The sequence below is a fragment of the Phalacrocorax carbo genome, chromosome 1 (assembly GCF_963921805.1).
Source record: "Phalacrocorax carbo chromosome 1, bPhaCar2.1, whole genome shotgun sequence".
Taxonomy (NCBI): Eukaryota; Metazoa; Chordata; class Aves; order Suliformes; family Phalacrocoracidae; genus Phalacrocorax; species Phalacrocorax carbo.
In genome coordinates this window covers 69213932-69240527 of record NC_087513.1, presented here as the reverse complement: position 1 = coordinate 69240527, position 26596 = coordinate 69213932, and the positions used below count along the sequence as shown (strand labels likewise).

The 26596-nt window shown below is 49.5% G+C and overlaps 1 protein-coding gene across 2 annotated transcripts in view; it reads right to left on the bottom strand.

Annotated features, from left to right (window-relative positions):
- LOC135314679 (chromatin remodeling regulator CECR2) overlaps nt 1-25279 on the bottom strand; it is a 97827-nt gene extending 72548 nt beyond the window's left edge. For both annotated transcript variants that reach the window (XM_064458638.1, XM_064458647.1), the window contains exon 1: nt 25062-25279. In XM_064458638.1, coding sequence (XP_064314708.1) covers nt 25062-25238 — 177 coding nt within the window. In that variant the 5' untranslated portion in view covers nt 25239-25279. The remainder of the gene's footprint in view (nt 1-25061) is intronic.
- Between the last annotated feature and the right edge of the window lie 1317 nt (nt 25280-26596).

Genomic DNA, 26596 nt, shown 5'->3' with positions numbered 1-26596 from the left:
TCTCGTCCTCTGCCAAAGCACTTGCTAAGCTCTTCACAGACCTTGGGGTAGAGGCGCAGAGGAGAAGGGGAAGGGCAACACCCAGGGGAGATCAAATTCTCCAGTGAAGATGTGCTCGGAGCTCAAAGCTGCAAACACTGCCTTCCACATGTTTCAGAGCATTCCTCCTCATGGGTAGCCTCAGCATTTTACCTATTTTTTTACATAATTAATCATTGCCAATGTGCCACATGAGCAAGGCTTGGGGCCAGCTTCTCTTTGGATAGGTGATGGCAACCAGATAACCAGAACAACAACAAAACTCAGCATTTAGTTCTCCTGAAGAAAGGTCCTAGCTCTTCATCAGCCAAACACAGAAAAACACTCAAACCCCATTTTATTTATTTATACACGTTGCTGTGCTCTCTGTTCCTGGCAACTGGTGCTCAGGACATAGTGGCCTGGGACACGCTGGAACGGGGCTCCGGGTCACCTTGCAAGTGGTGGCAGCAGCTGCCTCCTGGATCAAGCGTTTATTAACCAGCAGCTCGGGAGGGCTCTAAATTAAGTTCTCTGCTCTGTTCCCACAGAGGGGGAGGGAGAAAAATACACAGCCACTGAATCCCTATTTGCTTCCAGCAGGACTTGCTGAAGTTTCCCCACTGCTCCCTCCTACTCTTGCCAAGATAAGCTGCCCAAGCCTGGGTTTCCAACAGCAGCCCTCCAGACTACAGGGGACCACTTGCTATTCCAGCTGCAATGGCTTTCCACAAACTACATATCCTTTTTTTTGTTGGTGGCAGTGACATGTGGCTTCTCTCCTGGTGCAGATCCAGCCCTTGAACCACCTCTGCCTCCGAGGTGCCTGTGCAATGTTATCCCTGCAAATCCCAGTGGCAGAGGCTCATGCACCAAGGGTGCTTTGGGCCCAGTATCAGTCATTTGGGAGGGGAGACTGTATAAATAGCTGGCATGCACATACTCTGGAGGAGCAGCAGGGGAGGGAGGAAGGGAGTGGGATCTGAAGTGTTGGGCCCCAGCTGTGAACTCCTCTTGTTTTTGTTTTAGGGTAATTAATGTTCCCTTGAATAGAGCCAGGGCATGGGCTCCTGTTTCTGCAGCTTTCAATGCTATCAGCAGCCCTTATTGGACTGGGCTGGGAGCGGCGGGGGGAGGTTTGTATTTCCTGCCATCCCCATTAAATGAGGTAATGCGAGCGCGGGGACTGGCAGTTCGGGGGGCTGGAGGCAGGACACAGGCAGGGGGAACCCACCCGAGCCTCGCTGGCCAGGGAAAGCACACCAGCCTGCTCCCGAGAAACCCCTCTGGAGAACTGCCCACCCCTTCCTGCTTCTCCATACTTATTAATTTTGCTGCCAAGGCAGGGGAACCACCGTACGCCCATCCCACCGCCCCTCTGCCTGCTCCCCTCTCCCACCCCAAGCTCCCCTCACGCCTGAATTAGATACATTCCCCCTGCGCTCCCAGACGTCTCCATCCCTTGGTCCCCTGACAGAGCAATCATTTATCAAGTTGTTTCACGCGTTGTCGGGGAGGGGGGCCCCGGGGGACGGGGGTTTGTTTCGTCCCTTTGTTGGAGCTCCACAGGACCGTCCAGCTTAGTCTCCAGCCAACTGCTGAGAGTTGCCGGAGTTCGGGAGCAAATGTTAAAGGGGCTGCCTTTCATCTGCGGGCTGATCCTGCTGCCTTTTCATTTTATTCTTCCAGCTTCTGGGATGTTACTTGCTTGCACGCCCCCACACCCACCCCGCTATCATTCTGCATGCATGTTTTTGAGGGAGCAGGAGCTTATTTTCCATGTGCTTGTCTCTTCTCCCCCTTCAGCAGCTTTTCCTGTCACCAGCCCACTCAGCCTCTGGGAGCTTTTTTACCACTGGCCTTTTTCTCAACCTCGAATGTAAGATATCATAAACCAATTTTGGTTAAAGGCAAGTCCTGCTCATGCAGCCCATCTCTTCCTTGCACAGGCTTTCATGTATTGGAAGCTTTTATTCCCCGCAGCGTGTGCCTGGGAGATGAGTAACTACCTAGTAGAGCATACCACCATCAAAATACAGTATTAAAAAAAAAGAGGCAAAAAAGAAGAGACCTTTTGGCAAAAGAACTAAGTAATGCTAAAGAAAAAAACATTTTGAGCGCTCTCGTGCTTTAAGCGCTCTTGTGTTTTCCACATGTAGGACTGGAAGACAGGCGATCTGGTTTGTACTGCAGACTGCCCACGCTCATGCAGGAAGCTTATGGTAGGTCACCTAACCCCCCTGCACTGCACCATGCCTGACCTGCCAGACCAGGACACTGCCCAGCTCCCCGGGATCCTGTCTGCCTGCACTCATTAACCAGCCACTAACACCCTCAGGAATCCTGGGTGGAAGGAAACATGGAAATACAAAGTGCATTAAAGCAAGGGATGTTTACCTGCACCCCAAAGCAAAGTTCTTAGTTACCTGCTTGGGAATGGCTGAATAACGAGAGGGTAGCCCAAGGAGCTGTGAATCCAAACACACCATTTCCTTCGTTTACCAAAGTGCATATGAAGTGCTTGCGAATCTTATGGCCGCATTTATTTTTGGACAACTATAGTTAGTTACAGTTTGTTTTCTAGCAAGCTGCCAAGACTGTCCTCTGTGCTTATGCTTGAGCATTTCCCAGCTATAGCTTGTTGTAGTCTTTAATTCAAAGGATGGACAGAACTTAAAGTTAAAAAAAATAAATCCTACTTGCTTAGCAGCTAAGTAGCCCCATTGTAAATTCCACACATTTCACAGCAGAGAGGGCAGGAGCTGCCTGAGATCTGATGTATTCCTCTCACCACCTTGCCTCCATAACTCTTCCTTTTGGAGGAGAGCTGGATTCATTTGCTTCCCAAGTCAATCAACAGAGTTCATGAGTCAGCCAAGGGAATGCTGAAAAGCAAGAGGGTACACTCCTGCCCCCAGGAACTGATTACACTGCCTCTTAATTGTTCCCAGATTCTATTATACCCGAAGAGAACGAGCAGCACCAGCACCAGTCAGCTTGTTGACAACATCCACTCCATACAGCCCACCTCATCAGACATACAGAAATTTGCATTTTTGCAAGCCATGGATCTGTTGAGACTACAATAGTTAGGTTATTAAAAAGAACAAGTCAGGTCTTAGAGATGTCTATGAGAAAAATCATCTGTCTTTTGAGTCTGAGCTGCATATCCTACAGTTTTAAGTGTGTTGGTAATCACATGGTCAGAAAGCCATCTGATACCAGGACAGTTCAAACCCATAACCAGCATGATACTCTGCGTATCTCTGATCCAGACAATTCCCTCTATTCACATTCCCTACCAGTGCTCATTTTTGTCCCAGTTCCCTCCTGTTCTCACCCAAATGAGGGCACCCGAAGCATCATTTCACTCTTGTTAATGGGAGTATTTTGGTTTTTTACACGGCCGCACGGCCTCACTAATTACTGCTTCTTTCATATCACCCATGCAGACTGTTGACCCTCCCTAACCGTTCAGGTGACAGCGTATGAAGCAGCAAATGCTACATTTAGGACTGGAAAAACAACCTGGAGTTCTGTCCCATTATTCAAACACTTTATAATAGTTATTAAATGAGTAATCACATACATCTCCATTGCACTTCATTCAGTACATGGGAGTGTGAGACTAGGAAGTAAAGACAGATGTTCAGTATTGATCTTTATCCCTCTTATTCTTTATGTACCCCTATGCCTAATTTGCTACATCGCTTCCAAGCCCATCCACCAAATAAGCTATTAATCGCTTCACAGACCTTTTTCTGTGATGGCCTCCATGTAGCATCTAAATCCAATAAGCATTAATTCTTTTCTCAACCTATTTACAAGTTAATGATTTTTAATCTGATTTGACAAATGAGAAATTGGGAAAAAAATAATGACCAAAGCTAGCAAAATTTGCCACTTCATTTAGGAATACGGTGGCTGCACCTCTATTTGAGATTACTCTCCAACCCCAAAAAGAACCTCACAAACCTTGCTTGGCATTTGTACAGCAGCATATAAAAAACAGTTTTATTTGTCAGTTTCCCCATGACTACAAGAAGGTGGGTAGGCAGCAATACACCCTAGAGGCAGGGGAAGCAAGGGAGAGAAAGGTGTCTTTACCAAAGCTGTTCAGAGAACCCATGGCAGAGGCAGGCTTTTCCCTGCAGAACTGTTACCAATGTCAACTTCAGCACCGAGCTCTTAGCACTTTCTAACGCCACAGTTTGGCAATACAGTTAAGATAGCTTTAGGGGGTTCAGTACTGAACCAGAAGTGCCACAGAGCACTACTGAGCATAAACTCCTTCTGCCATTTTAACACATCTCCCCAGTTTAGCTCTGTACTAGCTGGCAACCACAGCCGTTCCTCAGCTGGCTAATTCAACGAATGAAAAACATGCCCATATCTGGATCATCTGGATCACAAGCAGCCAGGGATGGAGGCATGTGGAAGGAACTAGGGCCCCAAGCTGGAGCTCTGCAGTGCAAACAGGAGGTGAAGGAGCCTTCGCCCTCTGTGCTTCGTCTGATGCAGTAACTTGTGTGGCCTGTCCATGACACGATCTGGGACCTCATGCCAGTCTCCCTTGGCTTCACCCATGCTTTTTCCCAACTCCTCCAGCTGTGGCAACACAACTGTTCACAAAGCTATTGTAGGACAGCACTGCCACCAAGCCAGGTAACTGAATATTTCTGGTGAGAAATGAAGCGTAAGCAACTCACCCAGAGCCACAAATCAGTCTGGGTCTCTGCAAGAGAGGTGAGTGCTGAGACTGAACATGCAACTTTACATCAGAATGTTTTTGGTGGCAAAATCTGTCTTTATTCCTCTGTTCCTACACCTCTTCCACTCATGTGAGGGCTTCATTGTAAGCCAGACAACCAAAATAATTTCATTTTTTAAAAAAATAAAACTCCCAAATTTAGCTTCTGAAACCTGGAGCATTTCTTTCCCCCCCTCCTTTCATAAGAATGGCCCCACAAAGTTGAACTGGTGGATGAAAAGGGGCTGTAATCTCTTATGGTAGAAGAGCAGAGGGCCAAGGACATCACACCTGCCTTGCCACCAGCTAGACCGACATGGCACCACACCCTCACTTAGCCAAAAGACAGCCTTTCTTGTCCCACAGCAGTCCTCATCTCTCGTGTCCTGCCCCCCTTCAAACTTCTTCAGCAAACGAGGCGAGAACCACATAGCTAAGAACTTTGTTCAGTGCGTAGCCTTGATTTATATTCTCAACACCATCTGCCCTACAGAGCAAGCACTGCCATTCTCCCATGGAAAAAGCATGTGACCCCGTAATTAAAAACAATCATCATCTGCAGGTACAAGGCGATGCATTAAAGGTTGTACAGACAACTGTAAATCTATAGTTTCCTGTCACGTAATTGAATTTGTAATCATTTAGCATCAGTTTCAACACAGAAAACAATAATGTACAATAAACCCCTCACTATGTCACAGCAGTGGTTTGAAGCAGACACCTTCTCTACCACGGCTACCACTTCAGCTCAAGTACAAATTACATTAGCAGGCAAGCAGAGAATATTGCTTTTTGAAGCCCTCACTGCAGGACAGAAACACTGAAAAGCATAAAGGAACAGCCCTGTTTTATGGGCAGTCTACCCAAAGGCAAGCAGTTAAAAGTGGGGTTCTCCACCCCCCACCCCACCCCCCCCGAGCTAATAGTTAGCTCTTCAACCAATTACATTATGGTTAGCAGTTGGATTTTCATGGTATCGCTATTGCTCTCACCTGCCCTGGTGACATTTTCTGAATTTACAACAGCACTGCAGGTGAAACATTATGAACATTAATTAGGCATGCTGATATTTTCATTATTTAAATATTAGAGTCAAAAAATGAGGTTAAGTTCAACGTCTTGTCTGAGCTGCTGCTCTCAGTTCCTCTTCATCATCCATGGAGAAAGAGAGAACACCTTCAGAGTGATTCATTCCAGTCTAAAATACACTCCTCTCATCTCTCAGAGATCAATTTCTTTCCACTGACAGTGATGAACCCCTGCACGATCAGTCTGACGTGACAGTCCACTTTGAACATTAAATCATTCTTGCCCCTTTTCTCATCCCCACCGCTTATTCCAACTCCTATACCACAGTATGGCTGGCACAACTGTTTGTTGGGCCACTTTAAGCAAGCTCATAGAACTAATCCAGGCAAAAAAACCAAACCAAAACAAAACACTGGAGGGAAGGGGAGTTGAGGTGTTTTGCTTTTTTTTTAATCCACCAGCCAGATCAGCTCCCTGACCTATTTCAGTGTGTTCCCACAAAGAACTGTGCTGGCACACCTGAGAACGTGCTGCTAGGGATGCAGGAACTAGATAGTCACCTAGATTTTGGGCACATAGAAGTAGATGAAATGAACATGGTCTTAAAGAATCAAAGGCCAAAACTCGTATCTGTTATTGAGAACAGACAGCTAAAACTAAATACCTTCCTGTCTCTTCTAAGGCGCTTCTGGCAATGCAACAGCTGCTATTTTGCGTGTTCCTTACCCACAGGTCCCATTTGGAGTGCTTGCATAATGACTCCTCAAGTAAGTATCAGTGCACAGGCAACAACCATCCCTCAAAGGCAAACTATTCCCTACAGAATGAGAAAAAGAACTGGCAGTTTCCAAGCCTGTCTTATTACCAGTCACAATTTGAGCCAAGGCTCAAAAAAACACCAGAAAACAAAACAAAAGGTATATCCCTGCCTCAGAACTAAACCACCTTTCTTCCCAGCTCCCCTTCTGACCAAGCTGAATTTCAGCAAACAGTTTGAGATCATGCATTGCTAAACGTTCTCTTAAAACAACTCTTGTGGAAATTCTGCTCTCTTTTTTTGGGGTGGGAGAAGAGAAAAGAACCAAGAGAAGTATTATGCATTCTTCAGACAGTGGTTAACCTCATCTACTGTTGGTAACAGCCTCAACCCAAGCAAGAGGTTGGACTAGAGGCTTTCAGAGGTTCCTTCTGACTATATATTTTTGTGATTCTATATTGGGCTTTCATTATCAGTCTTTCCTGAAATCAAGTCTTGACTGGCTTTCCCTTCATAATGGTTTTCACAGATCAATTACACCTTCAACGTCTCAGCCTCTGTTTAGCATCATCTCTCCCTGTTCAGACACCTTCTTTCACTCTCTTCTCCATGTATGACATAGCACAAAACCAAATGCACACCATGAGTGGTCAGGAAAAGCAACAAGCAAAGCCATCACACCCAGGGTAGGACACCAGTGCGGCAATACTCCACCCATCATGATCAAAGAAATGTGATGAAGAAGCATTTGGGGCTGGATGAGTGCGAACAGGTTCACACAAGGGTATGGCTGAGTAATGTTCAACACACCTAGGACCTTTTGATGGAAGGAGGTGGTATTAATGTACCCAGGCTAAAATGAACCTGCCTCCAAGCTGCAGCAGGTACCACTCCCCATCCCGCTTCTTACTGCACCCAGGAAGAAGGAGAAAAATAAAATCAGGGAAATCAGAATGGTTCCTTCCTTCCCATCTATAGGAGGAAAGGGCAGCAGAGGAGAGGATTCTTCCTCTTTGGCTGCATTCGAGCAAGCCACTCTTCTGGTGCTACAGGTCAGACCTTGTACACTCCTCCTACAGGGGGAAGAATGGAGGCTCTCACTTGCCCTTTCTATGGGGAAGAGTCCCAAATGACAGATAAGAGGTTTTATTTGTCAGTGGGGTATTTGTCCTAAGAGAGGGCTCTGCTCTAGGTAATGTCAAACGTCTGCCTGTTAACCAGGAAACATCACAAAAGAAAACATCACCCAAGTACATTTGCTCCTCTGCTTCTAAGGAACCCAGAAACATCACCACACTTCAGCATCTCCTACCCATCCTCTGCTTGCTTCTCATCCTGCGCCTACCAAGCCACCTGGCTGGACTAGGGCTCACACACTGTGTGATAGCTTTTGTGCAGTATACCCAGCTAACTCCTCAACATGCAGGCACATACATCCTCTTGGCTCAACTGTGTATAGCCCTGCTAATTTTTGTGGGTGGCAGTCGGGAAATAAACACTCAAAAAAAGAGAAGATGGGGAATTTGCAGAGCCCTCGCCATTTGTTTAGCTCAGACACAACTTCAAGCACTGTTGTAATTGTCTAGAAATCAAACAAGTGGTTGATAGCACCAATTAACACCTTCAAGCATAACAATACCTTCATCTCATCTCTCCCATTCTCTCAAGAGCTTAACATATTGGCACCCTGAACGACTTCTCTGCCAGACAGCAGACAAACAGTAATATGGAGGGGCGTGAGGAATTAAGGTGTACACAGTGCCCTAGCATGAGGAGAGAGGCAGTACAAAGTACTAGCAGTTATAAAACCTTATATTAGAATAAAAAATTAGGAGTTGACCTGACACAACAAAGAAGGTGAAAGTAGTCTAGAGAAATACTTTTTAGTGAGACTCAAAACATTTTTTATTAATAGCTGCCAGCTGAGAAGACTTTTTAGATGGACCTTCCACCAAAGAATTACAGTACCCATTTCACACAGTGGGGTAAAAGCCATATAAGCAAGATAATCAAAGCGGGGGAAGATATTTGGAAAAAATCTTCACATTTTCTTCAGTATAATGAAGCAATAAACATGAGAACTTGTAAGTTACCTCTTCAACCTTCTTGTGTAAGCTTAAGTTTGCAAGCTCAACCACGTGCAACAGTCTTGCATTACAGGAGCACATAAGACTGTTTCTATAGCACTCCATATTCAGCGTACAGATTGGGTACCACACGGAGCAGCAGTCATCTCTAGTTAACAGACAGGATATCCCAAAGATAAAACTTGGGTTTCAGATGAGACACTGTTCTCTGCGATTACCGCATAAATCTTGAGTACATCAACTTGAACCCACTAGTCTTGCTAGAATTTACAATACTGTGACTGAACACAGCATCATGCCTGACAGGGAGAGGAAAAGGGCAAAGCCTTGTTTTATTCAATACACTGTTTTATTAAAGTAATAGGACTGTGGATGTGAGATTCCCAGGATTTAAAGCAAAGCCAAGTTTGTGGAGAGGCAACATCTATTAGACCAGCAGCTACAAACAGAAAAAGTAAACAGTTTCTGGGTTCAGAGCTGGGGTTTTTTTCCCCCCAGAACTTGTGCTACCATTTAAAACAATAAAAAAATTACCCTTGCCTGAAAAGAAGGCTAATTATTCTTCACAGTGACACTGCCCATCTACCTCAAGATTCAGCTGTAGGGATAGCTACAGCTTGGACGTGTTCCCAACAGGGAGAAGCCTCAGGCTTTGCTCCTCATCAGAATCTGGGAAGCATGACTGCTGGGAAAGGAGCTGTAATCCCAAACCGGCTAAACCAGGCTGCCTTCCACTACAGCCCAAGGGCCTTTGCCTCCAACATTGAAATGCTAATCTGACTTTGTAAACCCATAAACAAAAACAAAGAGAAGGACACAAGAGGTAAAAAGCCTTCCTGAACTCCATCCCAAACCAAATCTCTGGCATTCAGGCTGTCCTACAGAGCATGATTTTACCCACAGGAGTGGGTACCACTAGCTCAGATATCAAAATTGCTGGCAGGCAGCATCTTTATGGTCAGATGCATTTAAATGGCCACTTCCACCACATGCTAGAATATCCTTTGTTTCAGATATCTCCTCAGAAAATAGCTTTTTACTGCAACAACAGGCCAAGCACAGACCCACTCGCCTTACTTATTGCCCTTTTACAACAGGACACCATCAAATATTAATAATACTAAAACCCAGCCAGCTTCTGCAGCTGGGCTCAAGCTTGACCCTGCATGTGCTGAACACACTTTCCCCACCTCCCCCAAACCCACACGTTGAAGACCTATCCCTGCTGACTCGCTCACAAAATGGGGGCAGCACCTTCCCAGAGACCCCGGCTAGGAGTCAGAGGTGGGTACCATAGCTCTGGGTCTACCACAGATTGGCATAGGGCGTGTAGGTCAGCTGGTGAAGAAAACATGCCCAATGGCTTCCCTCAGAAGCGGAGACCTGAATCCCTGAGATTTAGCGGTCACTAGCGACACGCGATCCCAAGGCTCGCTGGCCTTTCTCTCTGCTGACTCTGCTCTTCTTTCAAACCCTGTCAGCATACCCACATCTGTAGAGAGTCAACACGGGATCATTTCTCACCAGTGAATGCTCCCTACCGGAGGGAACACTGCAACCATCTAATTACCCTGAAAGCTGCCCTTTTGTTTCCCATCCTCCCTGTTTTCTTCTGTCTCCTGACCTGTTTTTGCAGGCATTTCAGGCTGCCTGTCATGTGGAAGCCAGATTTTAAAGGCAAAGCAGCAACTCAGATATTTATCCCTCCGCTGAGGACCGGCTGACTCTGAGGGCACTGCTGCTACCATTGATCTTCAGAGGAGAGTACGAGGATGGATCCAGCAAGGTGGACCACGGGTAAGGGGAAAGCAGTTCTGCACACCACAAATGGAGGAGCTTTCTTGGGTAGCTGAAGCCAGCCGTGGTTAACATAGGCCAGAAGGTCCAAGGGCTCTTCTCTGCCAAGTTTAGTCTTGGATGACAGTGAAATGTGCTTAATTTGACAGTTTCTTTTTAACATGTATGGGCAAAGTCTAGAAGGAGACGGCAGCAGCAGCAAGGGAGCAGGGTTGGATCATTATATGGTAGCTTTCCTGTTGCCTCAACTCAGTGCTCAGTACTAAAAATGGATACAAAAAATTATAGATGATGACTTTTCACCCTGGCAATGAAATAATTGAACAGAGAGTGTCTTCAACACTGTAATAATATTCTCACAGGTTATAAAAATTAGCCTTTCACTATAAGTGTCAAACTCTGGGCCACACCTCAGGCATTACAGGAGCTGAAAGCTTGGGTGCAGCATTGGGGCTAGAAAAGGTGAGGCTGGAAAGCACGGAAACTTTCTCCTTATTACTCTTTTCACATTCTTTTTTTTAAATGTATAATAACAGAAATTTATGGGACTGATATGACCTCTGTGTCATCCTCAAACTGTAAGAAATATGCTTGTATTTCTGTGAGCACATGGAAAATGCAGATCCTCATGCAGCCACTGAAGCAGTAGAGAGATCGTCAACAAGTTTAACTAGCAGAATCCCATCAAATGCATAGAGACAACCTGGCTTGTTTGGGGCTTTATGCCAGTGGGGATGGGGAAGAACAACGCTTTGAAGGTAATATGAGAACATCTTCTGATCTCCGCTTGATGGTTTCTCCTGAAGGACTGTGAAGTGCATCCTTCTTTCCAATACTTTGCTCTTCATCGGGTGATACAAAGCTATCGTCTGGTTTACAGTGCATACCTAGGCACCAACTTCCATAAGCCCAGTGCTTTCTCCAGGCTATTTGAGGACAAGATTTTTTTGTCAAGTGTTGCCAGTCATATTCATCACCTACCAGGTAGGCCAAACACCAAGTACACTGGAGGGTACAACTGTGTTGTCTTTTCCTCTCTAGGCTCTTGATAAGAAAGGACCACTTTGGCAGTTCAGCAGTGGCCATTTTGCCACCATCACCCCCTTCTGCTCACAGTCCCCACATTGGGGAAGCTGCCCTCTCCATTTCACACAAGTGCACCCCAGGCACACAGGGCAGTGAAGGGTTAATTTAATTAGTTCTGTGTGTGCTCAAAGAATTACAGGCAACTTCATTTAATTATTAAGTAGCCAATCAGGTAATCTCTGTATCTGATTAGCACGCTAATGAAATAATGTCTTCCAGTTCAAAGCTGTCATTCCAATCAGGAGACAGCCCTTCAGCTAGGAGGAAAAGCTGGCCAGGTTTCCATGGGCTCAAGGCTTTGGATTTTGGAAAGGAGATGGGAGCAAAGAGTGGAAAGCTTTCTATTTTCCCTCCCATCATCTCTATTCCTCTGCACAAAACAGCACGGCTCCCCCTTCCTGATGGCCAGGCACGTTGGCTCCAGGGAGGCTCCCTGATGCTCCAGGCAAGCGTCCTGTGTCACCACCACTGCGTGCCCCTTCTCTCACGCTCCCAGATGTCCAAGAAGACTCCAGTCGACCAGAGCCCAGAGAACACCAGGCCATTAGCATATCTCCTAGGCACTGCCAACTGAGAGATCTGCTAAATATGTGGGGCATGACTCTGCTATGGTCCACATGGGAGAAGAGTCACACAGCAAAGCCATTATAGCACTAAGAGGAAGCCAGAAACCCTCCTCCCTCCCCCACGCCGCGCTCTGCTCCTGTGTCACATGCAGTTATTTCCAGCCTGGGGAAAAGTGCAAGGCGGCAGCTGTCACACGAGGCAAGGACTTGCCCCTTTTAAACAGGGATTTCAGGACTAAATGACCCATTACAATTAACACAGCTGCAAGAACTGGGACACTTCCACACCGCCCAGAGAGGGGCTTCCGGAGTGGGGGAGGAAAGGAGGAGACAAGCAGAGGGTTAGGATCATACTTCCAAGACCTGGCATGGAGTCTCCCACCCCTCCAATATTAAGTATTAGCTCAGCTGTCGTCTTCCAACTGCTACTGCTCAGGCTAAGCCAGCGAGGCAGCCGAGCCGGCGTGTGCAGCCCAGCCTAAGCCCACCACACCACCTCCTCCATCAGCCCTTTACTTGCACAACTGCGCCTGCTCATACCCAGCTCAGAAACTCCCTTTCTCAAAGAGCAGCGCCAGTTACTTTACTGTGCAACAGCAGCACAGCTGCTTTTTGCCTAGCCATGCACATGCTAACTTTTAACTAGCTAGCCCAGGTTTATCAGGGGAGCTGCAGCAGGATGTGGTTCCGCATGACCAGACTATGCCAGCGTTTATCCGAGGAGCCCAAAAGATGTTGCTGTCCATGCTCAAGCCTGTGCTACTGCATCTGTACTTCTATACATCCTCTACTGCCAGTTTAAATGCTAACTTAGCTCCTATTGCCACAGCTGCCAGCGTGCCTTTGCAATGCAGGGCCGACATTCCCATTTCTGAGCACTAAATCACCTTCCCAGTGATGCTTCCACTCTCCCCGTGCATTTCCCAGGAAAAAAAGTGGAGCCTCCAGTATGTTCACACCAAACAGCCCTAGTTTTGTTTAAGCCACCACACTGAAAACAAATACAGAGAGAATCCCAAGAGGAAGCAGAAAAATAGCAAGCAGTCCCCAGCCGGCCAGCCAGCTGGCTTTCTAAGAGAATGCTGAAGTATTGACACTTTTTGTTGACCCTTTCTTTTTCCTGAACATAACCCACAAACAAGAAACAGCGCTGCTGAGAGGTAAGACGTAGCTCGCTCTCTTCTCTCTGCTGACCACAGCCATTCCAAATGAAGGAAACCGGTTAGATCAAGAAATTCAGGCTTGGACAGCACAAAGAGGCATCCACCAATAATCAATCCCTTCACAGCAGCCTTCCTGCCAACTGGCTATGGACTAGGCAATGATTATAAATTGTAGTTACTCCTCCAAGAAAGGACAACACAACATCATATGGCGGTCCATGCTCATCATTTAATTCCAAAACCAGTCCCACTTACAAAAAAAGACGGGTCTTTCTAACTGCCTGTCCTGAAAAAATCCCCAGACCTGAAATCCAAAGCTGGGTTCCCCCCAGCTTGTGCTTCGCTATTCACAAAAAAACCCCAAAAGTGATAAAACTTGCGTCATTAAAGTTAGCAGAAATTCTAAAAATGCCAAGGGGCTGAGTTTATTGGCTACCAAGATACTATTGTCACCCCCATATTTCTGGCATCCTGCTACCTCAGGAAGCGCACACAGGACAACCTGCCGAGGCAGAGCTGCCCCACCACTTATTAACCAGCAGGCAGATGCAATTCGAGCCTGACTTAAGCGCAAGCAACTGAGGCGGCCACCTGGGGACCCGCATTCCTTGACAGCTCCGCCATGCACATTCCAGCCCCCTTGTCCCCCAGCCCTGAAACCAGGTCAGGGAGGCACAGCATGACCTGATCTCCACCTCTGATAGCACCAAGCCCTGTCCCATCCCTTCATGCCACCCTTGCCAGAGTCAGACCACATGCGCCGCCTCTCACCCTGCCAAAAAGCACAGAGCAAGGATACAGATACCCATCCACACATGTGAAGGGACTCCCTCTCAATGCCACGGCTATTTGTGGATCAGCCATCATCCAAAACTTCCCAAAATGAGAAAGTCCAGGCGTTTGGCAGGTCAGACGCTTACTACAGTGAGTAGTTTGTTCTGCTGAGTGACTCGTAACACCCTCCCAAATTACACATTGCCCTTTATGGGACACCACAGCAGCTGGAATCAGCTCCCTTCTCACATTCCTTAATAAGCACTTCCATCAGAGAGCAGGGTGGATGCAGGGCATCAGCTGCAGTTAATCATAACTGAGAGCCGGGCTCCCTTTCCCCATGCTCCACAGCACTATCTGCAGTCTAAGAATATCCAGCACCACCCGCCCTGCTGGGGCAGGGGGAGTCAAGTGGTCTGAGCTCCCAGCCATTACAGGTCTCCCTGTTACAGGAGACTTTCACTCTGCCTCCCCCCAGCAGCAGCCTTCAGCAGGGCCCCTCGATAGCTGGTTGAGATCCTACAGATCATGGAAAGATAATCCATTGCACTACTAATACACTACTGCAGCTGTCCATGGAGAAAATCCCCTTTCAACCAAAAAAAAAACCCTCAAGCCCTTTGATCCTCTCCAACACACAATTATCTTAAGGGCAAAATAGTCTTCTGTGCCTCAGCACCTTGTATCGGGCTGAAAGAAAGGAAATCGAGACTGCTATTCCCTGTTTATTCTACATGGCTGCCCGTCCGACAAGGGAAGCGGCTCAGGCTTCTTCAGTACAGGCAAGTAAATCCTGATGGATAGATACCTGCATTGCTGGGTGACCAGAGCCTAAGGGAAACTCGTTTTGGAAAACAGTTTGTTCTTTTAAAAAAAGAATAGCCTGAATTTCTAAGATAAAATTTTGCACTATCTTGGTTTTGTGCAAGACTGTCAGCTACAGTGAAGTTTAACTGATTTCAACTGCACGTACGGGTCTGACTTTGGGAGGAAAAGTTTAAAGAATCACCACCAACTTCAATTTAAACTTTTTCTGACCAGGACTTTAACTTAAAAAAGAAAGAAATATAGCAAGCCTTTATAGAGTTCCAAAAAAGAACCCCCAAAACCCTTTTACAGAGGCTGTAAAGGTTCTTCCCCAGGTGCCCCCCTTGCTGCATGACCTCTTGTTACCTGTGCAGTCTCACTCCACCTGCTACCCAGGGCTGCAGTGTGATAAGCATTTCTTTCAGCAGAAGGGTCAGCTATAAAAAGCCCTTCCCCTCCCTGTTGCCTGTTTCCATTCCCGTGCCACTGCTTCGGTCATGCTGGTACAACCCTTTTGTGGGGCTGCGGAAAGAGCTGGCTGGGGGAACCACTCCTGGTTAGATGCAGCTCGCTTAAAGAAAAAAGTGTTGTGGTTTTTAATCCGGGTGAGCAGTTTTACTGCCATCTGTGACGGGTGGCAGGAGCTGCTGTGGGAAGGCAGCTTGAGAATTGATGTTCTCTGGTTCCACCAGACATCGCTCATGAGTCTGCACTAACAACACAGGGAGAATGGCCACGTGATGTCAAACCCTCCACTGAAGAATACAAAAATAAGAAAGAAAAGTCACTGCTTTAACACCCTGAAAGCCTACTAATTTCAGAGTTACTCACAACTGTGCTTTACTCAAGGCTTTTTAGAAAACTCATCTAAAAATTCCAACGAAGTATTATTCCTTGTGCACATTTCTCCATCAATCAGCCATTAATAAGTTTTGAACTCTTGGCTGACTCAACCAAAAGCAACAGGAGTTCTGGAGCCTTGGACACACAGTTTCCATAGAGAGTGCTCACCATACTTGGCCCCTGCAATTATCCTGAACATGTTTACATGCCAATGCACACACGTGGCCTGGGAGCTGCATGGGACAAGACATGACCTTTGCAAGAGGAGGATGCAGAAAAGAGAAGTAAAGAGAAGCACTGAGAAATGTCAGACGTGGGGACGTGAAGGGCTGCCATCCTCCATGTCCAGACTGGGAACCTTTCTGAAACCAGGACTCACTTTTACTTGCAAGTGTAATGTGGTTTGCATTTGAAAATGCATTTCACTTTTACAGAGCACCCTTAACATTACTTATTCAAGTGCCATGAAGCATCCTATGTGTTGGGCAGTAAGGGTTAGGCCTCAGTGAGGTCTTGAAATGCAACAGGAAAGCACAGAAGGGGTCTTGCTTGCTGAGCTTTTTTCCCTTGCTTATTTTTCAGTGTTTGAACCTTCCCAGCACACCAGAAGAGGGAGCCTTCGACTCCACTCCCATGCTCATCATTTGTTTTATATTAGCAACAATGACAAGCTCTATTAAGAGTCAAGCTCTTTTAAGTGAACTCTCACCCTTTGCCTCCTAAAACAAACAAAAACCCAACCAAGAAAAAAACCACAACCCTCTTTGCCTTGTGCTAGGGATATATAAATATTTTTGCTGCCACACAACTCCCTGTGTACAGGGCTCACTAGTAATGAGGAAACTAGCTCTGCCTTCCAACCTTTTGGCTGTGCAAAGCCCCAGCCCCTTTACGGCAGGCTTGGCTGAAGAGCCAGAGAATTAACAGCTTTACCAATGAGGACGAAAAAGACCCTCCAGAGCTCCTTTTACATCACCAGCCCCAGCAATAAGAACTAAACTAAGGCTAGAGTTTCAAGAGCCACAGTGGATTGACCTGGCAGCTCGTGGCCGCCAAAAGCACACGGTCCTGCTCCCACCACAGCACTGCAACCCCCCAAAAGCCCAGCCATGACCCAGCGAGCATCTGGGCTAGTGCCAGGGAAGGGGCCAACCACAAAGTCAGAAGCACAACCAGGGCAAGAGCTTGAAAGGGATGGAGATCGTCCTTCTGGCAGCCGGCAGCCACCAACTCCAAAGCTTCAGGTTTCACCGCTCCCTCGGCAGTGTGCGCGCCATCCTTCCCAGCGGGCTGAACACACCAGCTTGACCACACCAGCGTAAAAACCAGAGACACCACCCCCACGACCACCCCACTGTTGCTGAGCTAAGCTATGTTAACACAGGGGAGACCTGAATCAGTTAAGTACATCTACAGTGAAGAGCTTGTACCGTTTAAATCAGATCAGTCCCAAAACTGTGTTAAACGGGTGGTCTGGCCCAGGGCAGAGGTGGCCTGAGGACCATTACACCCCTCACGTTTCAAGTTGTTCAGAATTAACTTAACATACTGCCTTCTCCAGCCAGCCCTCAGCGGCCCTACCCTGGATGATACCAGCAGCTTTGCTTTTTTAGTGGAGAGCTGGTGTTTTAGCTAGGGATTTACAGGATATAAAGACTTCATCAAGAAGTTGAGCCAGCTCTGAAACCAGTTGCCACATTGGGCTGCGAGGCCACCTCGGAGCAAAGCAAAGACCTTGACTGCCATCAGCGCGTAGCATCAAGTTATTCCCCCGTCCCCAGTAAAGGCAGACTTAAAAGCCCCCCCAAAAAAGCAGAAAAATGTGCGTTCTGGCAGTAAGCAAACCACACTTTCCCCCATCAGCTGTTTTCTGTTTCTCACACAAAAGGCTGCAAAACCCCTCCTAATTGCAGGAGCCCTCCACCTAACAGACCCTGCTCCCTCCTCCCCAGGAACTGGGGGAGAACTGGGGCACAATAGGAAGGAGACCGGCTAAAGGGAATAGATCTGTTAAATTAACACATTTTCTGTCAACCAAATCAGCTGCCCCTAGTGCTATTGTTGGTGAAACAATGGAGACCCCAGGAATGGGCACCCATTAAAAGGAACAAGCCTGCTGAAAGGATACACTCTGAGGCACAGCCTTGTGTGTTTAACAGGATTCTCTACTGTAAGGAAGGAGGAATCACTAGGCTGCATTGTTCCCACCACCACAGCAGATGCTGTTGCTTCTGGTAACGAGGGGGGTGAAAAAATAATAATTTTCATACCTACCTACAATAAGGTTTACAGGATAAACTTTTAATTTGGGAATTTTTAAATGCCTGGCTGTTGTCATTTCTGCCTATGGCCCTTTTCTTGAGGAGATTTTTGCCTGAAAGAAGTCTATGAAAGCATCCATTGCCATTACAAAAGTTAATTCTTCACCCTTCATGCAGGCACTTAACAGATGCCAGGGGCAGAATGGCACAGCTCTGCCGGCATTATTGCTGGGAGAGAAAGACCGCAGTTAAGCAGGTCTACATATAAAGCTGCAACACTTTAAAGGTGTTACTTTTAGCTGGTTTGGTCAGACCAAATTCCAAAACGAACAAACTTTTGAGGCCTAATTTAGATGCACTATGCAGGAGTTCACATCAATTGCATTTAACCGGTACAGGTTTGTGGTAGCAAGTCTTTGTAAACAAAGCAAAACGTGAAGTAATATTTAAGCTACTACACAAGTCGGTTTTTTTTTTTCCCTAGCAGGGAAAGACTTACACCAGATTATCTTAAATTGGTTTTTAAACAAGTTCTGCTTAAAGCATTAAACTTGTGGGCACACAAACACATCAGCTAACACCAGACAATTTTCAGAGTCTGCTGCACTAGCGGAAGGGGCAATTGCCTCCAACTACTAACACCACAGAACATTTGTAGTATCAACCTCCCTGTACCCCATCCAAATCTCCGAAAGTCTTATCGCATTCCTCTTTCTCTTCTGCCTTGGACTGCTACAGCCGTTCCCCAACTCCCCTGTCACCTAACTCACATCCATTCAAAATGTTGCTGTCAAAATAACTTTCCTCATCCATTGTTCAGACACCCTTCGGCTGCATGCAGTCACTTCTTGCTTCTTTTCATAGGCTTAAGATAGTGTTTTAACTCACATATCGGCCTCCTGAACTACCTATTCCTTCTTTTTGTATCCAATCACACTACAGTCTCATCATAAGAGATGTAAACACTTGTTAAAAAGTTTAAGATTTATAGTTGAGAAAGATGTGACTTGCATTTGAAATGGAAACTGATATAAAGCTTACCAATTTGCAGACCACTTGAAACAACAGCTCTGAGAAGTATCTCTCTGCCTTCCCCTCCATTAATCTCAATGAACTCTAGAGCCCAATACTGACATGTAGAGTGTTAATGATTCTATTATGAACAGAATAACTAAGGCAGCAAAAGTGAATACCAGCAATGTAAGAACTGCTGCTGGAACAGATGTGGGAGAGGGATGAGGCACTAACAAAGCAACTAAACCAAACAGTGGATAGGACAGGTAGAAAGAACAATGAAAACAATACTACTCCTCAATTTCATTTTGATTTTTTAACTTGGTGTTCAAACAACAAATACCCAGCTCGCACCCTCTGCTCCGATGAAGCTGATGCTGCCCAGGGGAAGGAGAACCACCGTGGCGTGACTGTGATATGTAACCCAAATTTGTACGCCAGTCCATAAATGGATCTCTCTGCACAATGGGGTTGACACTTTCCTTTCAGCATGTTTGAAATCCATCATTTCTTCCGACCCTGCCTACTTGCCATACAGAGCCTCTCCCTGCACTGCCAGTTACTCTACCTTTCCTCAGATGACTTGCTTTTCCTAAAGCCAGGTGCTTTGTGGGAGAGAAGTTCTACTGAGCAGATCTATTGTTTGCTCTTGTTTCAGTCAGTGCCCACTCCCTTCCACTTCAACATCGCCTACTGCCAACGGGCAAACGGCAAAAGGGACAGACATCCTAATGCCTGAACTATTCTACTGAAAAGACATTTAAACTCAGACTTACCCTCTATGAGCAGATCTGACCTACATGAATTCACTGACATTTTGTCAGCTTGCTGCACCTACTTGTCGCATTTGTCTTAATTAGATTCTAAATTCTTCCGATCAGAAGCTATCTGGCCATCTCTGCTATCATACAATATGACGAGGCATCAGCACATGCTGTATATGCTACCGCAATACAAATAATAATGCAGTACCAGACCAGAATAGCTATAGATGGGTAAAGGCTTAGCACTCAGGTACTGGTACAACACTGCCTGTGCAATTAACCCCATACAAACCACTGACAGAACAGGAAGGTTGTGCCATTTTGGTGTCACAGATCACAAGGGACCCACCCAGAGGGCACAGAGGAATGGACTCCATGAAGAAATTTTAGCAGAAACTAACATGACAGGACAGTGGAGGTCAAAGCATATTCAGCCATCTGGTCCCCACTTGAAAAAATTTTTTCCAAATATTAAAATCCTAACACATTTAGAGTTTAACATGTTAAAAAGTGGGGTTTTTTTTGCTTTTAAAGCTGTATCTGGTTTGCACAAATAGAAGAAACCCTGTTCTTTGCTCTCTCCTTCACATGGCTGCAGCACAGCTCTCCCTCTCTCCACACTCTTCCTCCTCCTGGGGGACCCACGGGAGCAGTAGCAGCCGCTGGCTTGAAACAGCCACATAATATTCCTGACAGAAAGAGCCTGTTCAAGAACCAGCACGGCAGATACCACACTACAGGAGGAAAAAGGTGGGCAAGAGCAGCAGTGCCCTGTCTGTGGGTGGGAGGAGTGTAGCTAAAGGTAGAGTCAGAGCCCGAAGTGCTAGGAAGGGGCAAGAGGCGAGGAAAAGCATCTTAAAGCCATAGTGAAGTTAACAGCAGAGGCAATTTGCCCAAAGGCACTTTTAAAAACCACAGGAAAAGATTTATGTTTTCCCTGTGTAATGTGGCTTTTCCCTCTTTTCCAAATAAACTAAGTTAACAACAATGTTTTGACTATTTTCAAGCACGTTCTGGAAAGTCACCTCCCCTCGACCTACCCGGGCAGAAGTTCCTAAATGTTTTAGCCCACAGCTCCTGGGAGCACATGCCGAAGAGCTGGGTGGCCGAGCCATGCTGGCTTCTGTCCAGTGTTTTCAAGTTGTGCTGAAATACGGTTGAAAACGTTAAATATTCTCCTAATATTTTCGACACAACCAATCGCTGCAGCTGCCAGGAGGATATTTCAGTTGCAGAGAGGAGGGCACAAGGCCAGGAGAGACTTTGTCACGAGAGGTGTCCCACATTACAGTCCGGTCTTGAAGAGGGAAACAAATCACTCCCTATCATCGCCTGCACTAACTTGACTGTGGAAAGCATCCTTTCTGTCCATCAAGGTAATGCCTACAAAAAGAATGATGTGCCCCGGTACAGCCAGACCTTCTCCCACTGGAGTACTGTTAGAATAGGTAAGAACAAACCCACTCGATGCAGATTTTACAAACCACTGAAAAAGAAGCCACGACAACCAAACCAACACAAGTAAAAGCCCACTTTTGAAGTGGCATGTAAGTTTTGTACAGCAGATGGCCGACAAGGCAGCCATTTAAAGGGGGGCCGGGGGGGGAGAGGAAAAAAAACCAACCCACCCCAGAAGGCAGAATCTCTCTCTGCCATCCTCAGAGATCCACGTAAAAACACGGTGTGAAGCTGAACGTGTCCCGGAGCACCCGCTCCTGGCCCACTGAACTTTTGACCCGCTGGCGGTAGCTGAACCCCTCCTGAGTCTATCGCCGGGCGATGCTGCGGCGGAGGTTTGAAAAGAGGAGCCCTGCGCCTCGTCAGGCGCCTGCATCTGCCGGAGCCAGCATGGGGGCTGGCTGCGCCCACCCCCTCCCCAAACAATGCCCAGGGCCTTGCCTGATGGATGCACTTCTTTCTTTCATTTTTTGGACACCCCTTCCCTGTAGTAGTCTCTGGCTACGCACTGGTCCAGCAAGAAGAGAAAGAAAACATCTGCTTCCCAGGTTTCCAACATCCAGCTGCTGATGGCAGCCTCACATCTGGAAGCTTCACCTTCTTTTGGGCCAATAAGTAGAGGGCAAGAGGTTTGCATATAAAAAAAAAATAATAATAAAAGAGCTCTGTACTGCCTCCCTGTACTACAGCCCCCAAACTTCTCAAATACCATCAACAAATCTGCTGGGCACAGGAGGGATGGGTCCAGATGGCCTATCATTACAGAGCCTTCCAGCTAGCTATGGCCAGACCCACCAGAGGAAAAAAAAAAAAACAAAAAAAACAAAAACAAAAAACCAACAAAAGATAAATCAGGAGGGTGGGGGGAGAAACAGAACAAAAGATAACTACAGCCCTTTATTTGTTCTTTTTTTAAACATACTGAAAGATCAGGTTTTGTCTGGTTTAGGGACTGCAGAGGCTGGCAGTGAAACGCTAACCTCACCCTCCCCTAAAATTGGGGGGGTGGGGGGGGGAAAGCAGAGATTATTTGTTACAAGCAGAATTAATGTTTGTCTAAAACTTTCACTTTTTGTAACAATGTTATAAGAGTTTAGAACCAAACTCCCCACTGGAGATACACTAGTATCCAAAAGAGAAAAAAAGCCACCAACCAGGTTTTACCTTGAGAGGAGCTCAGCCCTCCTAGGAAAAGGAGAACGTCCTCCACAGCTGACTGCATCCAGCATAAGGCCATCCCTTAGAGATACGGGACGCGCTCGGGCAGACATTTGCCATGAAGCTCAAGGAGTTTGCGTGTGACCACCCTCCGGCTGAACCCCCCAGCTCTCCATTTCTGCTCCCACACAGAAGAAAAGAGGTTCACTCAAACCACCTGTTTTACTTTGCATCCAAATGGATTGGCACCCCACAGTTACCCACGAGGGACAGTAACTTTTGAGGGAAGGGGCAGTAACTTCTCAAACAGCTTGCATTCAGCCACAAGCATGCCTCTCCACAATAACCAAAGCTAAAGCAAGGAAATGTCATTTGTAGATGAGCACAGTTTCAATTTTTGATGGTTACGTAGGGTTTTATTTACGCCCTAATATTTGCCTCAAGTTCTAGTGTTTCGCCAAACCCCTAGAAGAACTGCTACCTCTGTTTTATTCAGACACCCCTGAAGCTCAAAGCCCATCTCAGAGGCTTCAGTGAGACAGGCAGAACAGGCACCGGCACTATTAGGTCCAAAACCAAGGGGGGGGAGACTTCCTTATGCAGCCAAATAAAGTAGTAACAACAACAATAAAAATCACTCAGAGCAGTACTCTTAGAAAAAAAGAGAAGTATAAGTCTCTCTGCTGGCCATCGGTTTCACACCACGAACTGTTTGGGCAAGCTCTTTGTACAAAGCACCGTTCCCAGATATCCCTGAAACCAGTGATGAGACTGGAACAACTACGCCAGGCAAGAGGTAACAAGATGGTGAGCTTCAAGGAACTGCAAGTTTTGAAACCGCCCGCGCCAGAGAAGGAGATTTACTCTGCGTGCCTTAAGACACCGAGTTCTGACAGCTGCATCCGTCCTCTCACAGCATCCCGATTTCAACCGTCCCTCGGACAAACGCCACCCTCTAAAACCCATTTCTGCCAAGCGCTGCAGGCCATCCACGCGCACAGAGGGTTTTGGCGACGTTTTCCGTGGGTTCCTTCTGCTCTGCAACCCTCCCAGCAGCAACCGCACGCACTTCTCATCCCGGGCACACACCCCAAACACCCAACACCCCCCCCCCCCCCAAAAAAAAGGCAAGTTAATTTGTCCCGAGTGATGTTAACTCCCCCACCCTAAGCGTGCTGCGGGAAGCAAAGGGGAGCCCACATTTACTTCATTTGTGAAGCAAGCCAGATGCTAATTGCCTCCAAAGGTGAAAGGCTAGTGCCTTGGCCCTTTTATCATTGTAAATTCAGGTTCCTTCAAGACTTTGCGCTGCTGGGCCCGGAGAGCCTTCCCCCCCCCCCCCCCCCAGTGGTTTGGCATCAATAGGAGGGGGAGGGGAGTTCCCTTTCGCAAGAAGTTGCATCATTGAGAGACCTTATCCCCTTTCAAGATTTCGCACCGCATAAGGGATTCCCCCTCTTCAGAAATTCACATCCTGCTCGAGGAGTTTTTGCTCTTTAGGGCTTCGCGCATCCCATTGAACTTTTAAGCATCTTCGGAATTCGCATTCACAGGGCAATTACTGTCTTTAAAAAACACACGCCAGCACGTTATTCACCCGGTTTATTGCCAACGCGCTGGCAAGAATAGCTTTTCACAGCAAGCACAAAAGATTTCCTACCAGGACACACTTTGTTTGTAACGTTTGTAGCCGGAGCACAAAATATTTACGGAACATTAGCCACGCACGCGAAAATAAGAATAAAAAAATAAATAAATTAACCACAACCACCCACATGAGAAAGTTAGAGGAAAATGGGTTAAAAAATAAAAAAAGGTAGGAAAGCCGGGAGTTTTCCCCACGCGGGGTACAGCGGCGGCCCCGCCGCTCCCCCGTAGCCTCGGCGGAGCCGCACAATGAGCGGCGCGGTGCCCCGGGGCCCGGCCCGGCCCCGCCGGGGCTTGCTGGGATGCGGGAGAAAGGCTGCACCTCCCGCCGCCCGGCTAGGCACCGACCGTCCGCGCCCCCCCTCCCTGCCCCGCAGCGGCACCGGCCAGGTGGGGACCTCCTTCTCCTCCCCACTTCCAACAAAAGGGACCAACTTGGGCACAGGCTGAGCGGGCTGGGGACCCCCCCGCACCACCGCCAGCCGCGGGTACACCCGGGGGAGGTGGGGGGGTTACCGGGCCGGGCCCGCCTCTCGCCGCCACCATTTTGGGCACGGGGGACCCACCGCCGGCTCCGTGCCGCGTCCGTCGGTCCGTCCCGTTCCCCCCCCCCCCCCACCTCCCAACCACCTTTGTGTGCGGACACCGGCCCGGCGGAACAATGCGGCCCGGCGGCGGCCGGCTCCGCTCCGCCCGCGGCTGCTCCCGCGCTGCGCCCCGCCGCCTCCGGAGCCGGGGGGTGGGGGGGGTCCTGCTCGCCGCCGCCCCGAGAAGGGGCGCGCCGAAAGTTTCCGAGCGCGCCCGGGAGGGACGGGGAAGTTGCTGCATCTGCCGCAAGCGGAGGGGAGCCCCCGCGCTGCACCGCGCCGGGAGCCGGCGGCTTGCCCGGGATGGGGGGTGCGTCCCCCGCCCCACCGCCCGCCGGCGCGGGGCACGGGGAGCGGCGTGCGGGACCCGCCGGGCAGCGGGAGCACGGCGGGGACGGCGCCGCGGCAGGAAAACAGCCCGCGGGGCTGTGGAGGTGCAGAGACCGGGGGTGCGGCTGCCCGGCGGGGCGCGGACCGGGCGGGGGACGCTCTCACCTCGATCTCGAAGTCGGGCAGGCGGAAGGCGGTGCGGAAGAGGGAGCAGAAGTGCGCGATGGCCGGGACTTCCCACCAGGAGCGGAGCTCGTCCAGCGCCACCGCCGCCTCGGGGCCACCGGTGCCGGCCACGCCGCCGCCGCCGCCGCCGCAGCCGCCGTCCTCCTCCGGGCACATCTCCCGCGGCCGCCGGCTGCCTGCCCGCCTGCCGCCCGCTCCCTCCCTCCCTCGCTCCCTCACTCCGCGGGCGGCTGCGTGCCGCCGCCGCTCGGCGCTCCGGCTCCGCCCGCCCCCCGGCGCCACGCCGCTCAGCGGCCGCCCCCCGGCGGCCCCGCGCTGCCCCCTCGCTGCCGCCCGCGCATGGGGCGGCTCGGCGCCGGCGCGGGGGCGCTAGGGCCGGCGGGGGCGCTGCTGCTGCTGCTGCTGCCCCTGCCGCGGGCGGCCGCCGCTGCGCGGGCCCATCCTCCTCCGCCTCCCCGCGCCGCCGCCCGCGCCCTGCAGTGCAACCGCCGCGCCGCCGGGAACAGATGGGCTCGGGGCGGGATGGGCGGCGGGGGGGGGGGGAGGGGGGGGGGAAAACACGGGGACGAGGGGACAGGACCCGGCAGCGGAGGGGAGGGGCCCCGCGCTGAGGGGGGCGTGGCTCGGTGCGGGAGGACGAATGGGAAGGTGAGAGCGGGCGGAGGGGCGGGGCGGGGCGGGCCCGGCGGGGCGGGGCGCGGGGAGTGGACAAAAGGCGTGAGGGCGGGGTGGGCGGGGCCCGGGCGGCTCGGGGGGCTGCGCGGCCGTGCACGAGGAGGAGGCGGAGCCGGCGGTCATCACAACAACAGGCTCCCTATCCCCGGCGCCCGCCCGGCCACGCCCGCCGGGGCGGGGCCGCCGGGGGTGGGCGGGGTCACCGGCGGCGGTGCCGGCCGTTGTCCCCTCACGGGCGGCGGCTCCCGTGTCCCTCCCCGCCCCGGGCTCGGCTGGGCGGTGCCCGCCCGCTCTCCCGCCGGGGCGAAGCGGTGCGCGCCGATCGGGGAGCCTCCAACCCTCTCCTCCTCAGGGGTCACGCGGCTCCGCCCCTCCCCGCAGCCCTCTACTCCGCCTCAGCCCCTCACCTCCGGCCTCGCCGGTGCCCGGCCTCAGCCCCGGGCGGATCTCCCGCTCCGTCCCAGGGCGCTGGGGCCGGCCGCCGGGCTGCCCGGGACAGGTCACCTGCTCGGGCAGGTCACCAGGGGCGGCTGCGGCCGCCTGGTGTGGCGGGGAGCTGCTGGGGCTGGCGCCTGGGTGCAGCCGAGGGGGAACCCTCCGGGATTTCTCTTCTCACTCTGTATTTTTGAGTGAGGGAACCCAAGCGGCGCTTCGTGTTCTCCACGTGCTGCTGCTGCTGGAGGAGGAGCCGGACACCCTCCCCTGCCCTGAGGTGCTTTAGCCTCTCACCCGTACACCCCGTACACCTCCATTTCTCCTGGTGGATACCACGGCCCTATTTCGAAATCTGTCATGGGAAAACATCCAGCAACAGTGAGGATGGTTTTCTTTGTGGGACT